At 70.6% G+C, this 16,169-nt stretch overlaps 3 protein-coding genes across 5 annotated transcripts; 2 read left to right on the top strand and 1 right to left on the bottom strand.

Annotated features, from left to right (window-relative positions):
* Positions 1-78: 78 nt before the first annotated feature.
* Positions 79-2,174, bottom strand: LOC309604360 (apoptosis-associated speck-like protein containing a CARD; the record flags this gene model as incomplete). Its single annotated transcript, XM_082339308.1, has 2 exons — positions 1,871-2,174; positions 79-410 (listed from the first exon to the last, which is right to left on the bottom strand). The coding sequence occupies exons 1-2, from the start codon at positions 2,136-2,138 to the stop codon at positions 79-81; spliced, it is 600 nt and encodes a 199-aa protein (XP_082195434.1). The 5' UTR covers positions 2,139-2,174.
* A 109-nt stretch (positions 2,175-2,283) lies between these two features.
* Positions 2,284-14,075, top strand: LOC309604358 (integrin alpha-L-like). Of its 3 annotated transcripts, XM_082339304.1 has the most exons (19): positions 2,284-2,347; positions 2,557-2,665; positions 3,337-3,431; positions 4,300-4,358; positions 4,449-4,563; positions 5,513-5,643; positions 7,063-7,208; positions 7,843-7,987; positions 8,796-8,946; positions 9,058-9,125; positions 9,215-9,341; positions 10,520-10,668; positions 10,764-10,895; positions 11,275-11,478; positions 11,961-12,091; positions 12,475-12,641; positions 12,725-12,877; positions 13,751-13,864; positions 13,958-14,075. In XM_082339304.1, exons 1-18 carry the CDS (start codon positions 2,290-2,292, stop codon positions 13,810-13,812), a joined length of 2,202 nt encoding a protein of 733 aa, XP_082195430.1. In that variant the 5' UTR covers positions 2,284-2,289; the 3' UTR covers positions 13,813-13,864; positions 13,958-14,075. The 3 variants fall into 3 exon arrangements, with proteins under 3 accessions (XP_082195430.1, XP_082195431.1, XP_082195432.1); XM_082339305.1 differs by lacking the exon at positions 11,961-12,091 and having other exon boundaries at positions 12,527-12,641; XM_082339306.1 differs by lacking the exons at positions 11,961-12,091; positions 12,475-12,641; positions 13,751-13,864; positions 13,958-14,075 and having other exon boundaries at positions 12,725-12,803.
* Positions 13,962-15,895, top strand: LOC309604359 (integrin alpha-L-like). Its single transcript, XM_082339307.1, has 7 exons — positions 13,962-14,170; positions 14,882-14,989; positions 15,066-15,145; positions 15,227-15,313; positions 15,401-15,476; positions 15,567-15,682; positions 15,812-15,895. Exons 1-6 carry the CDS (start codon positions 14,135-14,137, stop codon positions 15,654-15,656), a joined length of 477 nt encoding a protein of 158 aa, XP_082195433.1. The 5' UTR covers positions 13,962-14,134; the 3' UTR covers positions 15,657-15,682; positions 15,812-15,895.
* Positions 15,896-16,169: the final 274 nt, after the last annotated feature.

The raw sequence follows: 16,169 nt of genomic DNA, 5'->3' as shown, positions 1-16,169 counted from the left end.
AAGGGATTTGGGGGAGCCGGGGGGGGTGGGGTGGGGGGCAGAAAGCCCCCCCCCTCCATTTTTTGCCCCTCCCCCCCTTTACTCCCCCTCGGGGAGGCCCTCCCCCCGCCCCAGCTCCTCCAGCAGGCAGGGGTGCAGGCAGCGCAGGGCCTTCAGGAAGCGCCCGTGGCCCCGCTGTCCCCACGCCGGGGCGGTGGCCAGGAGCCGCCTCATCTGCTCCTGCGGGGTGGGGGCGGCGGCTACCGTGGCCACCTCCTCGGCGGTCAGCACCCCCTCCTCCTGCAGGAGGTCCAGCAAGGCGGCCACCCTCCGCACCCGCTGGACCAGGGCGCGCGGTGCCGCGCCACGAAGCCTTCGGCCGGCGCCGGGGCGGCGGGGGGGGTCATCGAGGGGGCGGGCGCTGCTTGGGGCTGGGGGGGAGGGGAGGGGTGGGGGGTGGGCGACCGTCAGTCGGCGGCACAACCCCCAGCGGCCCAACCCCCGGCACAACCCTCGGCGTCACCCAGCCCTCGGCGTCACCCAACCCCCGGCATCACCCAACCCCGGCGTCACCCAACCCTCGGCATCACCCAACCCCCGGCGTCACCCAGCCCTCGGCGTCACCCAACCCCCGGCGTCACCCAGCCCTCGGCGTCACCCAGCCCTTGGCACCACCAACCTCCGGCGCAACCCTCGTCACCCAACCCCCACCCAACCCCCACCCAACCCCCACCCAACCCCCGTCACAACCCTCAGCGCCACCAACACCTGGCGCAACCCTCGCCACCCCAACCCCCACCCAACCCCCACCCAACCCTCGCCAACCCAACCCCCACCCAACCCCCACCCAACCCTCGCCAACCCAACCCCCACCCAACCCCCACCCAACCCTCGCCAACCCAACCCCCACCCCAACCCTGGTGCCACCAACCCCCACGCAACCCCCACCCAACCCTTGGCACCCCAACCCCCACCCAACCCAAGCCCCACCCAACCCTTGGAGGCCACCAACCCCCACCCAACCCCCACCCAACCCAACCCCCACCCAACCCTCGCCACCCCAACCCCCACCCAACCCAACCCTCGCCAACCCAACCCCCACCCCATCCCCCACCCCAACCCTTGGCGCCACCAACCCCCACCCAACCCCCACCCAACCCTCGCCAACCCAACCCCCACCCCAACCCTTGTCAACCCAACCCCCACCCAACCCTCGCGCACCCACCCCCACCCAACCGAACCCAACCCTCGCCACCCCAACCCCCACCCCATCCCCCACCCCAACCCTTGGTGCCACCAACCCCCACCCAACCCTCGCCAACCCAACCCCCACCCCAACCCTTGGCGCCACCCAACCCCCACCCAACCCAACCCTCGCCACCCCAACCCCCACCCCATCCCCCACCCCAACCCTTGGTGCCACCAACCCCCACCCAACCCTCGCCAACCCATCCCCCACCCCAACCCTTGGCACCACCCAACCCCCACCCAACCCCCACCCAACCCAACCCTCGCCAACCCAACCCCCACCCAACCCTCGGCGCCACCCAACCCCCACCCAACCCAACCCTCGCCAACCCAACCCCCACCCCAACCCTCGCCAACCCAACCCCCACCCAACCCAACCCTCGCCAACCCAACCCCCACCCAACCCAACCCTCGCCAACCCAACCCCCACCCCAACCCTCGCCAACCCAACCCCCACCCCAACCCTCGCCAACCCAACCCCCACCCAACCCAACCCAACCCTCGCCAACCCAACCCCCACCCAACCCAACCCTCGCCAACCCAACCCCCACCCCATCCCTCGCCAACCCAACCCCCACCCAACCCAACCCTCGCCAACCCAATACACCCCCCACCCCACCCCCTCCCCCTCCCCCCACCTCACCATCATCCCCAACCAATCGGAACGCCAGATCCCGCCGGTGGATCCGCCTTAACGCCTCGGCCGTCACCTCCAACCCGTAACCTTCCCGGTATCGACCAATCAGCAGACGGGTGAGCTCATCGGCGCCGGCCTTTTCCATTGGTCCCCAGGGAATGGTGTCGTAACCCGGCGCCACCGGCAACCGGTTCAGCGCCGCCTTCAACCGGCGCAATTCCGTCGCCGAAAGCTCGTCCAAGGCCCGGAGCATTCGGTCCCGGCAGCCCGCCATCTTGGGGGGGGAGGGGTTCCGCCGACCGGATGCCTGGGGTTCACCCAATCAGGGTGGGGGTTGGGTTTTGGGTGCTGGGGGGGGGGGGGAGGGGGAAGGAAGGAAATGATGGGGGGGGGGGGAGGGGCTGAAGTTGAGTTGGGGAGGCAAGATGGCGGCGGCGGGCAACGGCGGCATCGTCGGCGTCGTCATCGGCGCTTTGGTGGCCGGTATGGGGGGGGGTGAAGTGGGGGAGGGGAGGGGGGGGGAGGGGAGGGGGGGAGGGGCAGGGGGTCTTGGGGGGGGGAGGGGCACCGCTCGCCTCCCACATTTTGGGGAAGGAAGTTGGCATCCGCGCGGTGGGGGGAGGGGGTCGCGAGTTGGGGGGTGGGGGCGGGGGGGTGGGTGCCCACCCCTCCCCCCCCTCTCTGCCCCATAGCGCTGCCCCACGCGGGAGCCTTCAACGTCCAACCGGTCCCACACCGGCTCCTCCGCCACAACGGGAGCCGAAGCTTCGGCCACAAAGTGCTGCAGATCCCGGAATCCCGGTACGAGGCCTCGGACCCCCCACTTGTGGGGCCCGGACCCCCAACTTGTGGGGCACGGACCCCCAACTTGTGGGGCACGGACCCTTGGGTGCCCCGGTTGTGGGGCCCGGACACGTGGGTGCCTCAGTTGTGGGGCCCGGATGCCTGCGTCCCCTTGGGGATGTGGGGCCCGGAGGCCTGGGACCCCCAACTTGTGGGGCCCGGACCCCTAACTTGTGGGGCACGGACCCTTGGGTGTCCCCGGTTGTGGGGCCCGGACACGTGGGTGCCCCAGTTGTGGGGCCTGGAGGTCTGGGACCCCCAAGTTGTGGGGCCCAGAGGCCTGGGTGCCCCCAGTTGTGGGTCCTGAATGTGTGGGTGCCCCAGTTGTGGGTCTCGGATGCGTGGGTGCCCCAGTTGTGGGGCCTGGACCCATGGGTGCCCCCAGTTGTGGGTCCTGAATGTGTGGGTGCCCCAGTTGTGGGTCTCGGATGCGTGGGTGCCCCCAGTTGTGGGGCCTGGACCCATGGGTGCCCCCAGTTGTGGGTCTCGGACCCCTCAGCCCCCCAAGTTGTGGGTCTGGGACCCATGGGTGCCCCGGTTATGGGTGTCGGAGGCCTGGGTGCCCCGGTTGGGGGTCCTGCACCCATGGGTGCCCCCGCTGTGGGTCCCTGACGCGCCCCTCCCCCCAGGCTGGTGGTGGGAGCCCCGGCGGAGGCGGGGGAGGGGGGGCGGCTCTTCCAGTGCCGGGTGGAGAGCGGCGACTGCCGGGAGGTGGCGGCGGAAGGTGGGAGCGGGGGGGAGGGGCGGGGGGGGGATTGGGATGGGGGTGGGGTGGGATTGGGATTGGGATTGGGATTGGGATTGGGATTGGGATGGGGGTGGGGTGGGATTGGGATTGGGATTGGGATTGGGATTGGGATGGGGGTGGGGAGGGATTGGGATGGGGGTGGGGTGGGATTGGGATTGGGATTGGGATTGGGATTGGGATTGGGATGGGGGTGGGGTGGGATTGGGATTGGGATTGGGATTGGGATTGGGATGGGGGTGGGGTGGGATTGGGATGGGGGTGGGGTGGGATTGGGATTGGATAGGGATGGGATTGGGGTGGGGTTGGGATTGGGAATGGGATTGGAGTGGGATTGGGACTGGAAATGGGGTGGGATTGGGATTGGGATTGGGATTGGGATTGGGATAGGAGTGGGATTAGGACTAGGATTGGTATTGGCTGGGGATGGGATTGGGGTGGGATTGGGATTGGATAGGGGTGGGACTGGGATTGGGATTGGGATTGGGACTGGAGTGGGATTGGGACTGGAAATGGGGTGGGATCGGGATTGGGACTGGGATTGGGATTGGGATTGGGATTGGGATTGGGATTGGGATTGGGATGGGATTGGGTGGGACTGGGATTGGGTGGGACTGGGATTGGGATTGGGATTGGGATTGGGTGGGATGGGATTGGGATTGGGATTGGGATTGGGATTGGGTGGGATGGGATTGGGATTGGGATTGGGATTGGGATTGGGTGGGACTGGGATTGGGATTGGGATTGGGATTGGGTGGGATGGGATTGGGATTGGGATTGGGATGGGATTGGGTGGGATGGGATTGGGATTGGGATTGGGATGGGATGGGCTTGGCTCCGCCCCCAGGGAACAGCACCCGCACCCACATGGGCATGGCCTTGGCCCGGGACGGTGACGTCACCATCGTAAGTCACAGCACCCAGGGGCCCAAGGGGGGGGGGGAGGGGTGGGGATGGCCCCGCCCCCACGCCCCGCCCCCTGCCCCTCCCCCCCAGGCCTGCGGGCCCGGTTTGACCCGCGAATGCGACCGCAACGTCTACACCAGCGGCCTCTGCCTTCTCCTGGACCCTCAGCTGAAGCCGTGGCGGACGCTGGCCCCCGGCTACCAAGGTGAGGGGCTCAAAGCCCCGCCCCCTTGACCCCACCCCCCCCGCCCCATTGGCCACCCAATCACCCAACACCTTGGGCCTGACCACACCCATGGTGGGTGACCCCCAAGCCCATGGTGGTTGACCCATGAAGGCCCTGAGGTGCCACCCGTTGACCCCATGGCCAACCCAACACCCAACCGTTGGCCAACCCAACTGGCCGAGCCCTCGGCGAGTCTGGCAGCTGCCTGCTGCCTGCCCTCACCTCGTGGCCACCACCGCCATGGTGGTTGACCACCAAGACCTTGGTGGTTGACCCATGGAGACCTTGAGGTGCCACCCGTTGACCCCATGGCCGACCCGACACCCAACCGTTGGCCAACCCAACTGGCCAACAACATAGAGAGTCTGGCAGCTGCCTGCTGCTGCCAGACCACCACCGCCATGGTGGTTGACCCCCAAGCCCATGGTGGTTGACCCATGAGGGCCCTGAGGTGCCACCTATTGACCCCCATGGCCAACCCAACACCCAGCCGTTGGCCAACGCAACTGGCCAACCCCATAGAGAGTCTGGCAGCTGCCTGCTGCCTGCCCTCACCTCGTGGCCACCACCGCCATGGTGGTTGACCCCCAAGCCCATGGTGGTTGACCCATGAGGGCCTTGAGGTGCCACCTATTGACCCCCATGGCCAACCCAACACCCAACCGTTGGCCAACCCAACTGGCCAAGCCCTCGGCGAGTCTGGCAGCTGCCTGCTGCCTGCCCTCACCTCGTGGCCACCATCAATCCCATGGTGGTTGACCACCAAGCCCATGGTGGTTGACCCATGAAGGCCCTGAGGTGCCACCCGTTGACCCCATGGCCAACCCCCCACCCAACCGTTGGCCAACCCAACCGGCCGAGCCCTCGGGGGGTCTGGCAGCTGCCCGCCGCTGCCTGCGCCTGAGGGCGGTCCCCCCGGCGCGGGCAGGCTGCTTGCCGGGGATGGTGGACCTGGTCTTCCTCTTCGACGGCTCCAACAGCATGAGCGCCCAGCAGTTCGGGGCCATCCGCGACTTCATGGTGGACGTCATGGAGAAGCTGGAGAACACCTCCATCCGCGTGGGTGCTGGGGGGGGGATGGGCCTTATAGGACTTAGGGGGCCTAGGGGGCCTAGGGGGCCTAGGGGGCCTATGGGGGTGTATGGGGCCTAGGGGGCCTAGGGGGGTGTATGGGATCTATGGGGCCTAGGGGGCCTAGGGGGGTCTATGGGATCTATGGGGCCTAGGGGGCCTGCAGGGTCTATGGGGCCTATGGGGCCTATAGGGCCTATGGGGCCTATGGGGTGTATGGGGCCTCTGGGGCCTAGGGGGCCTATGGGGCCTATGGGGGTGTATGGGGCCTACGGGGCCTATGGGGCCTATGGGGCCTACGGGGCCTATGGGAGTGTATGGGGCCTATGGGGCCTATGGGGCCTACGGGGCCTATGGGAGTGTATGGGGCCTATGGGGCCTATGGGGCCTACGGGGCCTATGGGGGTGTATGGGGCCTAGGGGGCCTATGGGGCCTATGGGGGTGTATGGGGCCTACGGGGCCTATGGGAGTGTATGGGGCCTATGGGGCCTATGGGGCCTACGGGGCCTATGGGGGTGTATGGGGCCTATGGGGCCTAGGGGGCCTACGGGGCCTAGGGGGCCTATGGGGCCTACGGGGCCTATGGGAGTGTATGGGGCCTATGGGGCCTAGGGGGCCTACGGGGCCTATGGGAGTGTATGGGGCCTATGGGGGCCTATGGGGCCTACGGGGCCTATGGGGGTGTATGGGGCCTATGGGGCCTATGGGGGTGTATGGGGCCTCTGGGGGTGTATGGGGCCTAGGGGGCCTAGGGGGCCTACGGGGCCTATGGGGCCTATGGGGCCTACGGGGCCTATGGGGGTGTATGGGGCCTAGGGGGCCTAGGGGGGTGTATGGGATCTATGGGGCCTAGGGGGCCTAGGGGGGTCTATGGGATCTATGGGGCCTAGGGGGCCTGCAGGGTCTATGGGGCCTATGGGGCCTATAGGGCCTATGGGGCCTATGGGGTGTATGGGGCCTCTGGGGCCTAGGGGGCCTATGGGGCCTATGGGGGTGTATGGGGCCTAGGGGGCCTACGGGGCCTATGGGGCCTATGGGGCCTACGGGGCCTATGGGAGTGTATGGGGCCTATGGGGCCTATGGGGCCTACGGGGCCTATGGGAGTGTATGGGGCCTATGGGGCCTATGGGGCCTACGGGGCCTATGGGGGTGTATGGGGCCTAGGGGGCCTATGGGGCCTATGGGGGTGTATGGGGCCTACGGGGCCTATGGGAGTGTATGGGGCCTATGGGGCCTATGGGGCCTACGGGGCCTATGGGGGTGTATGGGGCCTATGGGGCCTAGGGGGCCTACGGGGCCTACGGGGCCTATGGGGGTGTATGGGGCCTATGGGGCCTATGGGGGTGTATGGGGCCTCTGGGGCCCATGGGGCCCTGGGGCCTACAGCGCCGTGGGTCTGGGCGCAGTTCGGGGCGGTGCAGTTCTCGGCGGGGGTCCGGCCCCAGTTCACGCTGGCCGAGTTCGCGGCGCGGCCCCGGCCCCGGGAGCTGATGCAGGGGCTGCGCCAGCTGCGCGCCCTCACCGACACCTTCGCCGCCATCGCCTACGTCACGTGAGCACCCCTCCCCCGCCCCACGGCGCCCCGCTGCTGCCCCACGGCGCCCCACTGCTGCCCCACGGCGCCCCGCTGCGCCCCGCTTCAGCCCCACGGCACCCGGCTGCTGCCCCACGGTGCCCCACTGCTGCCCCACGGTGCCCCACTGCGCCCCACAGCACCCCACTGCTGCCCCACGGCGCCCCGCTGCGCCCCGCTTCAGCCCCACGGCACCCGGCTGCTGCCCCACGGTGCCCCACTGCTGCCCCACGGTGCCCCACTGCGCCCCACAGCACCCCACTGCTGCCCCACGGCACCCCGCTGCGCCCCGCTTCAGCCCCACGGCACCCGGCTGCTGCCCCACAGCGCCCCACTGCCGCCCCATGGCACCCCACTGCGCCCCACTGCACCCCACTGCGCCCCACTGCTGCCCCACTGCTGCCCCACTGCTCCCCGCTGCTGCCCCCCAGCCCCCACTGCCCCCCATTGCTGCCCCACTGCCCCCCAGCCCCCACCCCCAGCACCCCACTGCTGCCCCCCAGCACCCCACAGCCACCCCATGGCTGCCCCCCAGCACCCCATTGCCACCCCCCAGCCACCCCATAGCACCCCACTGCCCCCCCCCCCGCCCCACACCGCCCCTCCCCCCCAGGAGGACCATCTTCACCCCCGAGCGGGGGGCGCGGGCGGGCGCCAAGCGGGTGCTGATCATCATCACCGACGGCGACGCCACCGACGAGGACCAGGGCAGCATCCGGGAGGCCGAAGAGCGCGGCATCATCCGTTACATCATCGGGGTGAGGTCACCACCCCCTGCCCGTGCCCCTCCCTGCCCGTGCCCCTCCCTGCCCGTGCCCCTCCCTGCCCGTACCCAGTCACGGGCAGCCAGGAGGCCCCGCGTCCCCCTTTACGCCACGGGGATGAGCTCCAAACGCCCCAAAATGGCGGGCAATGGGTGGGGACGGACGCACGGACGCCACCAGGGATCCGGCAGCTGCCCGTACCCATCCCTGCCCGTACCTCCCCCTGCCCGTACCTCCCCCTGCCTGTACCTCCCCCTGCCTGTACCCAGTCACGGGCAGCCAGGAGACCCCCATATCCCCCTTTACGCCGCGGGGATGAGCTCCAAACCCCCAAAATGGCGGGCAATGGGTGGGGACGGACGCACGGACGCCACCAGGGATCCGGCAGCTGCCCGTACCCATCCCTGCCTGTACCCATCCCTGCCTGTACCTGTCCCTGCCTGTACCCAGTCACGGGCAGCCAGGAGGCCCCGCGTCCCCCTTTACGCCGCGGGGATGAGCTCCAAACCCCCCAAAATGGCGGGCAATGGGTGGGGACGGACGCACGGACGCCACCAGGGATCCGGCAGCTGCCCGTACCCATCCCTGCCTGTACCTGTCCCTGCCCGTACCTGCTCACAGGCAGCCGGGAGACCCCCATATCCCCCTTTACGCCGCGGGGATGAGCTCCAAACCCCCCAAAATGGCGGGCAATGGGTGGGGACGGACACACGGACGCCGCCAGGGATCCGGCAGCTGCCCGTACCCATCCCTGCCCGTACCCATCCCTGCCCGTACCCATCCCTGCCCGTCCTTCCGGCAGGTGGGCAACAACTTCAACAGCCCCGACACCCGCCTCTACCTGAGCCAATTCGCCTCCCGCCCCAGCGTCGAGTTCGTCAAGGTGCTGGACAGCTTCGAGAAGCTCCAGGGGCTCTTCCGCGAGCTGCAGGCCAAGATCTACGACATCGAAGGTGACCCCCCCCCCCAAAAAAAAAAAAAAAGACGTTTTGGGGTCCCCTCCCCCATCCCTGCCTGCACTTGACCGCCCCTCCCCCCCCCGCCCCTCCCCCGCCCGTTCGCAGGCACCAGCGACCTGAACCGGTTCCACCTGGAGCTGTGCTCCAGCGGGATGAGCGTCGGCGTGGTCCACGTAAGGCGGCCGCCGGTTCAAGGGGGGGCGGGGAGGGGGGGGGGGTTGAAGGGTCCTTTGTCACGTGACCTCCCCTCCCCCCCCCCCAGGGGCGGCGGGTGACGGGGGCGGTGGGGGCCGACAACTGGGCCGGGGGATTGGTGGAGCTGGAGCTGGAGAACGAGACGTTCGTGGCCAGCCCGTCGCTGGAGGAGAACGTGACGGACACCTACCTGGGTAGGGGGGGCGGGGGGGGGGGGGGGGGGGGGGAGGGGCGGGGGGAGGGGGTGAATGCGGGGGAGAGCAACTTGGGGGGGGGGGAGGGGTGATGGTTGAAGCCAAGCCAGGGATGAGGGTGATCGTGGTGGCCCCATCTCAGGGCCATGGGGTGGCCACGGTGACCCCACCCCGGTGACCATGGTGGCTCCACCCTGGGGCCATGGGGTGGCCACGGTGACCCCACCCTGGTGGCCATGGTGGCCCCACCCCGGGGCCATGGGGTGGCCACGGTGACCCCACCCTGGTGGCCATGGTGGCCCCACCCCGGGGCCATGGGGTGGCCACGGTGACCCCACCCTGGTGGCCACGGTGACCCCACCCCGGGGCCATGGGGTGGCCACGGTGACCTCAACCAAGGACCAGGTTGGCCATGGGGACCTCACCCCGGTGACCGTGGTGGCCATGGTGGCCCCAACCAGGGGCCAGGTTGACTGTGGTGGCCCCATCTCAGGGCCATGGGGTGGCCGAGGTGACCCCACCCTGGTGACCATGGTGGCCATGGTGGCCCCACCCCAGGGACCAGGTTGCCCATGGTGACCTCACCTTGGTGACCATGGCGACCATGGTGGCCCCAACCAGGGGCCAGGTTGACCGTGGTGGCCCCATCTCAGGGCCATGGGGTGGCTGAGGTGGCCCCACCCCGGTGACCATGGTGGCCATGGTGGCCCCAAGCAGGGACCAGGTTGACCATGATGTCCCCACGCCAAGGATGAGGTTGACCATGGTGGCCCCACCCCAGGGCCACGGGGTGACCACGGCGACCCCGCCCCGGTGGCCATGGTGGCCCCACCCCAGGGCCATGGGGTGACTGTGGTGGCCCCAACCCCAGGATGAGGTGGACCATGGCGGCCCTGCCCTGGTGGCCACGGCGACCCCACCCTGGTGGCCATGGTGGCCCCATCTCAGGGCCATGGGGTGACCGTGGTGGCCCCAGCCCCAGGATGAGGTTGACCACGGTGGCCCTGCCCCGGTGGCCATGGCGGCCCCACCCCGGTGGCCATGGTGGCCCCACCCCAAGGCCATGGGGTGACCGTGGTGGCCCCAACCCCAGGAAGAGGTTGACCATGGCGGCCCCACCCCGGTGGCCATGGCGGCCCCGCCCCGGGCCCCGGGGTGACGACGGCGTCCCCTCGCAGGCTACGCGGTGGCCGGGCTCCGTGCCCCCGGCCGGGCCCTGGTGGCAGCGGGTGCCCCCCGCCACCGCCACACGGGCGCCGTCGTCCTCTTCGAGGTGGGCGCCGGCGCCGGCGCCTGGCGGGCGCTGCAGACCCTCGCCGGGGAGCAGGTGAGGGCGCCCCCCGCCCCCGTGACATCAGCGGCGGCGGCGGCATCCCCGCCGCCGGTGACGTCAGCGGCGTGTCCCCCCATCCCCCGCGTTAGGTGGGTTCGTACTTCGGGGCCACCCTCTGCGCCCTGGACGAGGAGGGGGTGACGGTGGCCTTGCTGGTGGGCGCCCCCACCCACTTCGACGGGCGGCGCGGGGGGCGGGTGCACCTCTACCGGTGGCAGAAGGTAACGGGGGAGGGGCACGGGCACCCCCCGGGCGACGTCACCGCCCCGCGGGGCCACCAAAACGGGGGGGGGGGCTGGGGGGGGAGGGGTGGCAGCACCCAGGGGACGCGGGGTGGCCATGGTGGCCTCAAGGGTGGGGGTGACCAAGGTGACACCGGCTTGGGGACATGGGGTGGCCATGGTGGCCTCAAGGGTGGGGGTGGCACCACCCAGGGGACACGGGGTGGCCATGGTGACCCCAACCCAAGGGTGGGGGTGGCCGTGGTGGCCTCAGGGGTGGGGGTGGCACCGGCCAGGGGACGTGGGGTGGCCATGGTGGCAGCACCCGGGGGACGCGGGGTGGCCGAGGTGACCCCCCCGCCCCGCCCCGCCCCCGCAGGAGGCCCTGGAGGTGGCGGGGGAGCTCCGGGGCGCCCTGGGCCACCCCTTGGGGCGCTTCGGGGCCTCCCTGGCGGCGCTGGGCGACCTGGACGGTGACAACCTGGGGGAGGTGGCCGTCGGCGCCCCCCTGGAGGACGACGAGCGCGGAGCCGTCTACATCTTCCGGGGGCGGCCGGGGGGGGTGGCGGGCCACTACAGCCAGGTGGGGACCCGGGGGGGGCACGGGGGGCACTGGGGACCCGGGGGGGGTTGGGGACACGGGGGGGCGTTGGGGACACGGGGGGGGACATTGGGGACCCGGGGGGTGTTGGGGATACGGGGGGGTGTTGGGGACATGGGGGGCGTTGGGGACACGGGGGGGCTGTTGGGGACACGGGGGGGCGTTGGGGACCTGGGGGGCTGTTGGGGACACGGGGGGGCATTGGGGACATGGGGGGGCGTTGGGGACACGGGGGGGGCTGTTGGGGACACGGGGGGGCGTTGGGGACCTGGGGGGCTGTTGGGGACACGGGGGGGCATTGGGGACCTGGGGGGGCGTTGGGGACCTGGGGGGGGTTGGGGACACGGGGGGGCGTTGGGGACATGGGGGGGCGTTGGGGACATGGGGGGGCATTGGGGACCTGGGGGGGCGTTGGGGACCCGGGGGGGTTGGGGCCGTTGGGGACCCGGGCTGTCCCCCCGCAGCGGCTGGGGGCGCGGGCGGTGGCCGCGGGGCTGCGGTTCTTCGGGCAGGCGGTGGACGGCGTCCTGGACCTGACGGGGGATGGGCTGGTGGACCTGGCGGTGGGGGCGGCGGGGCACGTGCTGGTGCTCAGGTGGGGACACGGGGGGGGACACGGGGGGGGGACACCGGGGGGACATGGGGACGTGGGGGTGGGGACACCGTGGGGACGTGGGGGTGGGGACATGGGGACGTGGGGATGGGGGTGGGGATGGGGGGGTGGGGACACCACAGGGGTGGGGACACCGTGGGGACATGGGGACAGGGATGGGGACATGGGGACGTGGGGTTGGGGACGTGGGGGTGGGGGGGTGGGGACATGGGGACGTGGGGGTGGGGACGTGGGGGTGGGGCCACCGTGGGGGTGGGGCCACCGTGGGGCTGGCGGTGGGGACGCCGGGGCGGGGCGGTGGGGGCGGGGCCAGGCCGGGTGACCCCGATGACATCACCCCGCCCCCCCCCCCCCCTCCCCCGCAGGTCGCAGCCGGTGCTGACGGTCACCCCCCAGGTGACCTTTGACCCCCCGCAGATCCCCACCCGGGGCCTCGACTGCTCCCGCCCCGCCCCCGGTGACGTCACCGATGACGTCACCGTCACCATCCACCTCTGCCTCCACACCCGCCTCGACACCCCCGCCTACACAGGTGCCAGCAGGGGGCGCTGTGCCGCCGCCCCGCCCCCGCCCCCCCGCCCCCCACGACCCTGACCTTTGACCTTTGACCCCTAGGTGACCTGCTGACCCCCGTGACCTTCCGGCTGGAGGTGGACCCCCAGCGGGCGCGGGGGCGCGGGGCCTTCGGGGCGGGGCAGCGGGGTGTGGGCGGGGCAGGGCCCCGCGCGGGCGGGGCGGAGCTGCCAGCAGCGGGCGCTGAGGATCCTGGTAGGGCCGCGCTTGGGGGGCGGGACCCACACTTGGGGGGCGGGACCCACACTTGGGGGGCGGGGACCCACACTTGGGGGCGGGACCCACACTTATGGGGCAGGGACCCACACTTATGGGGCAGGGACCCACACTTATGGGGTGGGGACCCACACTTATGGGGCAGGGACCCACACTTGGGGGGCGGGGACCCACACTTGGGGGGCGGGGACCCACACTTGGGGGCGGGACCCACACTTATGGGGCAGGGACCCACACTTATGGGGCAGGGACCCACACTTGGGGGGCGGGACCCACACTTATGGGGTGGGGACCCACACTTATGGGGCAGGGACCCACACTTGGGGGGCGGGGACCCACACTTGGGGGCGGGGACCCACACTTGGGGGGCGGGACCCACACTTATGGGGCAGGCACCCACACTTGGGGGGCGGGGACCCACACTTATGGGGCGGGACCCACACTTGGGGGGCGCGACCCACACTTATGGGGCGGGACCCACACTTGGGGAGCAGGGACCCACACTTATGGGGCAGGATCTGCACTTGGGGGGCGGGGGGGCACAGTTGGGGGGCGGGGACCTATACTTATGGGGTAGGAAGCACACTTGGGGGGCAGGGGGGGGCCACACTTATGGGGCGGGATCCACACTTATGGGGCAGGAGGACCACAGTTATGGGGCGGAGGGGACACACTTGGGGGGGCAGGGACCCACACTTGGGGGGCGGGACCCACACCTGGGGGGTGACGGGGGCACACTTGGGGGGCGGGACCCACACTTATGGGGCGGGACCCACACTTACAGGGCGCGACCCACACTTATGGGGCGGGACCCACACTTATGGGGCCTCCGCCCCCTCCCCCATCTTCCAGCCCTGCCTCGACGACTTCGTCACCCCCCTCCGCGTCTCCGTCACCGTCTCCCTGCCCCATAGCGACCCCCAGGGCCCCATCCTGCGCCCCAACACCCCCCCGACCTGGACCGAGGTAACGCCGTGGGGCTGGGATGTGGGGCCAAAGCGGGGGGAGGGACACCCCCCCCCCCCATATTTAACCCCGCCCCCTTTTCCCGCCCCATAGATCCCCTTCGAGAAGAACTGTGGGGCAGACGAGGTGTGCGAGGCCGACTTGGGGGTCAGGGCGGTGGCGGAGGGGGCGGCGGTTTTGGGGGTCGCCGGTGCCGAATTTGGGGTTCGCTTGGTGGTGGCGAACGGCGGCGAAGACGCTTATGGGGCAGCCCTACAAGTGCGCTATCCCATGGGGCTCTCCTTCCGGCGGGCGCGGGCCAGCCAGGTAGGGCGGGGTGCCCCATATGGGGCGGGGGGGTCACTTGTGGGGCTGGGGGATGGAGGGACCCAGGCGTTTGGGCCCCACACCTCCCAGCCCCACACCCTGCCCCACACCTCCCAGCCCCACACCTCCCAGCCCCACACCCTGCCCCACATCTCCCAGCCCCACACATCCCAGCCCCACACCTCCCAGCCCCACATATCTCAGCCCCACACCCCCGAGCCCCACACCCTGCCCCACACCTCTCAGCCCCACATCTCCAGCCCCACACGTCTCAGCCCCACATCTCCCAGCCCCACACATCCCAGCCCCACGTCTCAGCCCCACACCTCCCAGCCTCACATCTCCCAGCCCCACACCTCCCAGCCCCACACATCCCAGCCCCACTTCTCAGCCCCACACCTCCCAGCCTCACATCTCCCAGCCCCACATGTCTCAGCCCCACATTTCCCAGCCCCACACCTCCCTGCCCCACATTGCCCAGCCCCACACGTCTCAGCCCCACGTTTCCCAGCCCCACACCGCCCAGCCCCACATCTCCCAGCCCCACACCTCCAAGCCCCACATATTGCAGCCCCACACCTCCCAGCCCCACACCCTGCCCCACACCTCCCAGCCCCACACCCTGCCCCACACCCTGCCCCACACCTCCCTGCCCCACACCCTGCCCCACACCCTGCCCCACACCTCCCTGCCCCACACCCTGCCCCACAGGCCGCCGCCCCGGTATCCATCACCTGCTGGGACGCCGACCTCTCCGTGGGGCAGCCGTGGGGCCTGAGCTGTAACCTCAGCCGCCCCGTCCTCCGCGCCGGCTGGCAGGTGAGCTATGGGGCAGAGCCATGGGGGGCCCCTGCCGCCGTGGGGCAGCCCCCTAACTCACCCCGCCCCACACCAGGTGACGGTGGAGCTGACCTTCGACGTCCTCCAAAACAGCTCCTGGGGGGAATCCGTGGGGCTGACGGCGGCCGCCAGCAGGTCGGGATCTATGGGGCAGAGCGGTTGTGGGGCTCGCTATGGGGCAGGGCGACACTGGTGGTTTGCTTCCCTGCCCCATAGCGATAACGAACCCGACGCCACCATGGAGGACAACGAGGTCTCTTGGGACGTCCCCGTCCGCTTCGCCCTCGGCCTGGTCGCGACCTGGTCAGCCCCACACATTCCCCTGCCCCATAGATGGGGGACCCCTCCCCCCCCCCTTTCGGGCCCCACTGATCTCCCTGCCCCACACAGGCAGGACGATTCCACCCCCTACCTCAATTTCACCTCCCGCCGCCCCGAGAGCAAAACCTTACGGCATCGCTATAGGGTGAGGCCCCCCCCAAACCCTCCCTGCCCCATAGCGCCGCCCCACACCTCCCCATAGCGCCGCCCCCCATCTCTCTCTCGCGCCCCACAGCTGGAGACCCTCTTGCCTCCGCCCCACGGCAGCCCCCCGCCGCTGCTGACGGCCTTCGTCCTCCTGCCCACGCGCTGCCCCACGGCGTGACGGTGGCTGACCCCCAAGTGCGAGCGGTGAGCGGCCTGCCCCACAGCCTGCCCCATAGCCTGCCCCATAACCTGCCCCACTGCACCCCCCCCCCCCAAAACCCAATATGGGGGGCGGTTGGGGGGCAGCCCCCCAACTTCTCCTCTGCCCCACAGGAGCCGGGCGGCGCCTGCGTCGCCGTGGGGCAGGAGGAGGAAGACGCCGTGGGGCAGGAGCTGCGCCGGAGCATCGCTGAGGTTGGGGGGCAGCGGGGGAGCCATATTGGGGTGCTATGGGGCAGGGGGACCCCCATCTCGGGGTGCTATGGGGCTGGGGGAGCCATATTGGGGTGCTATGGGGCACAGGGACCCCCATCTCGGGGTGCTATGGGGCGGGGGGAGCCATATTGGGGTGCTATGGGGCACAGCGACCCACATATTGGGGTGCTATGGGGCGGGAATATCCCAATATTGGGGGGCTATGGGGCTGGTGGACCCACATCTAGGGGTGCTATGGGGCGGGGGGAGCCATATT

Source organism: Platalea leucorodia (genome assembly GCF_965183815.1).
Source record: "Platalea leucorodia genome assembly, contig: HAP1_HAP1_SCAFFOLD_683, whole genome shotgun sequence".
Lineage (NCBI taxonomy): Eukaryota > Metazoa > Chordata > Aves > Pelecaniformes > Threskiornithidae > Platalea > Platalea leucorodia.
The sequence above is the reverse complement of the archived record's forward strand: the minus strand, read 5'-3'. Positions and strand labels throughout refer to the sequence as shown.

Excerpts from the sequence above, each read along its gene's own strand:
- LOC309604358 (XM_082339304.1), top strand. The coding sequence starts at position 2,290 with ATGGCGGCGGCGGGCAACGGCGGCATCGTCGGCGTCGTCATCGGCGCT. Across the intron at positions 4,564-5,512 it reads GCTGGCCCCCGGCTACCAAG|GCTGCTTGCCGGGGATGGTG; the intron begins GTGAGGGGCTCA and ends CGGCGCGGGCAG. Across the intron at positions 9,126-9,214 it reads TGAGCGTCGGCGTGGTCCAC|GGGCGGCGGGTGACGGGGGC; the intron begins GTAAGGCGGCCG and ends CCCCCCCCCCAG.
- LOC309604359 (XM_082339307.1), top strand. The coding sequence starts at position 14,135 with ATGGGGCTCTCCTTCCGGCGGGCGCGGGCCAGCCAG. Across the intron at positions 14,171-14,881 it reads GGCGGGCGCGGGCCAGCCAG|GCCGCCGCCCCGGTATCCAT; the intron begins GTAGGGCGGGGT and ends CCTGCCCCACAG. Across the intron at positions 15,477-15,566 it reads CCTTACGGCATCGCTATAGG|CTGGAGACCCTCTTGCCTCC; the intron begins GTGAGGCCCCCC and ends CGCGCCCCACAG.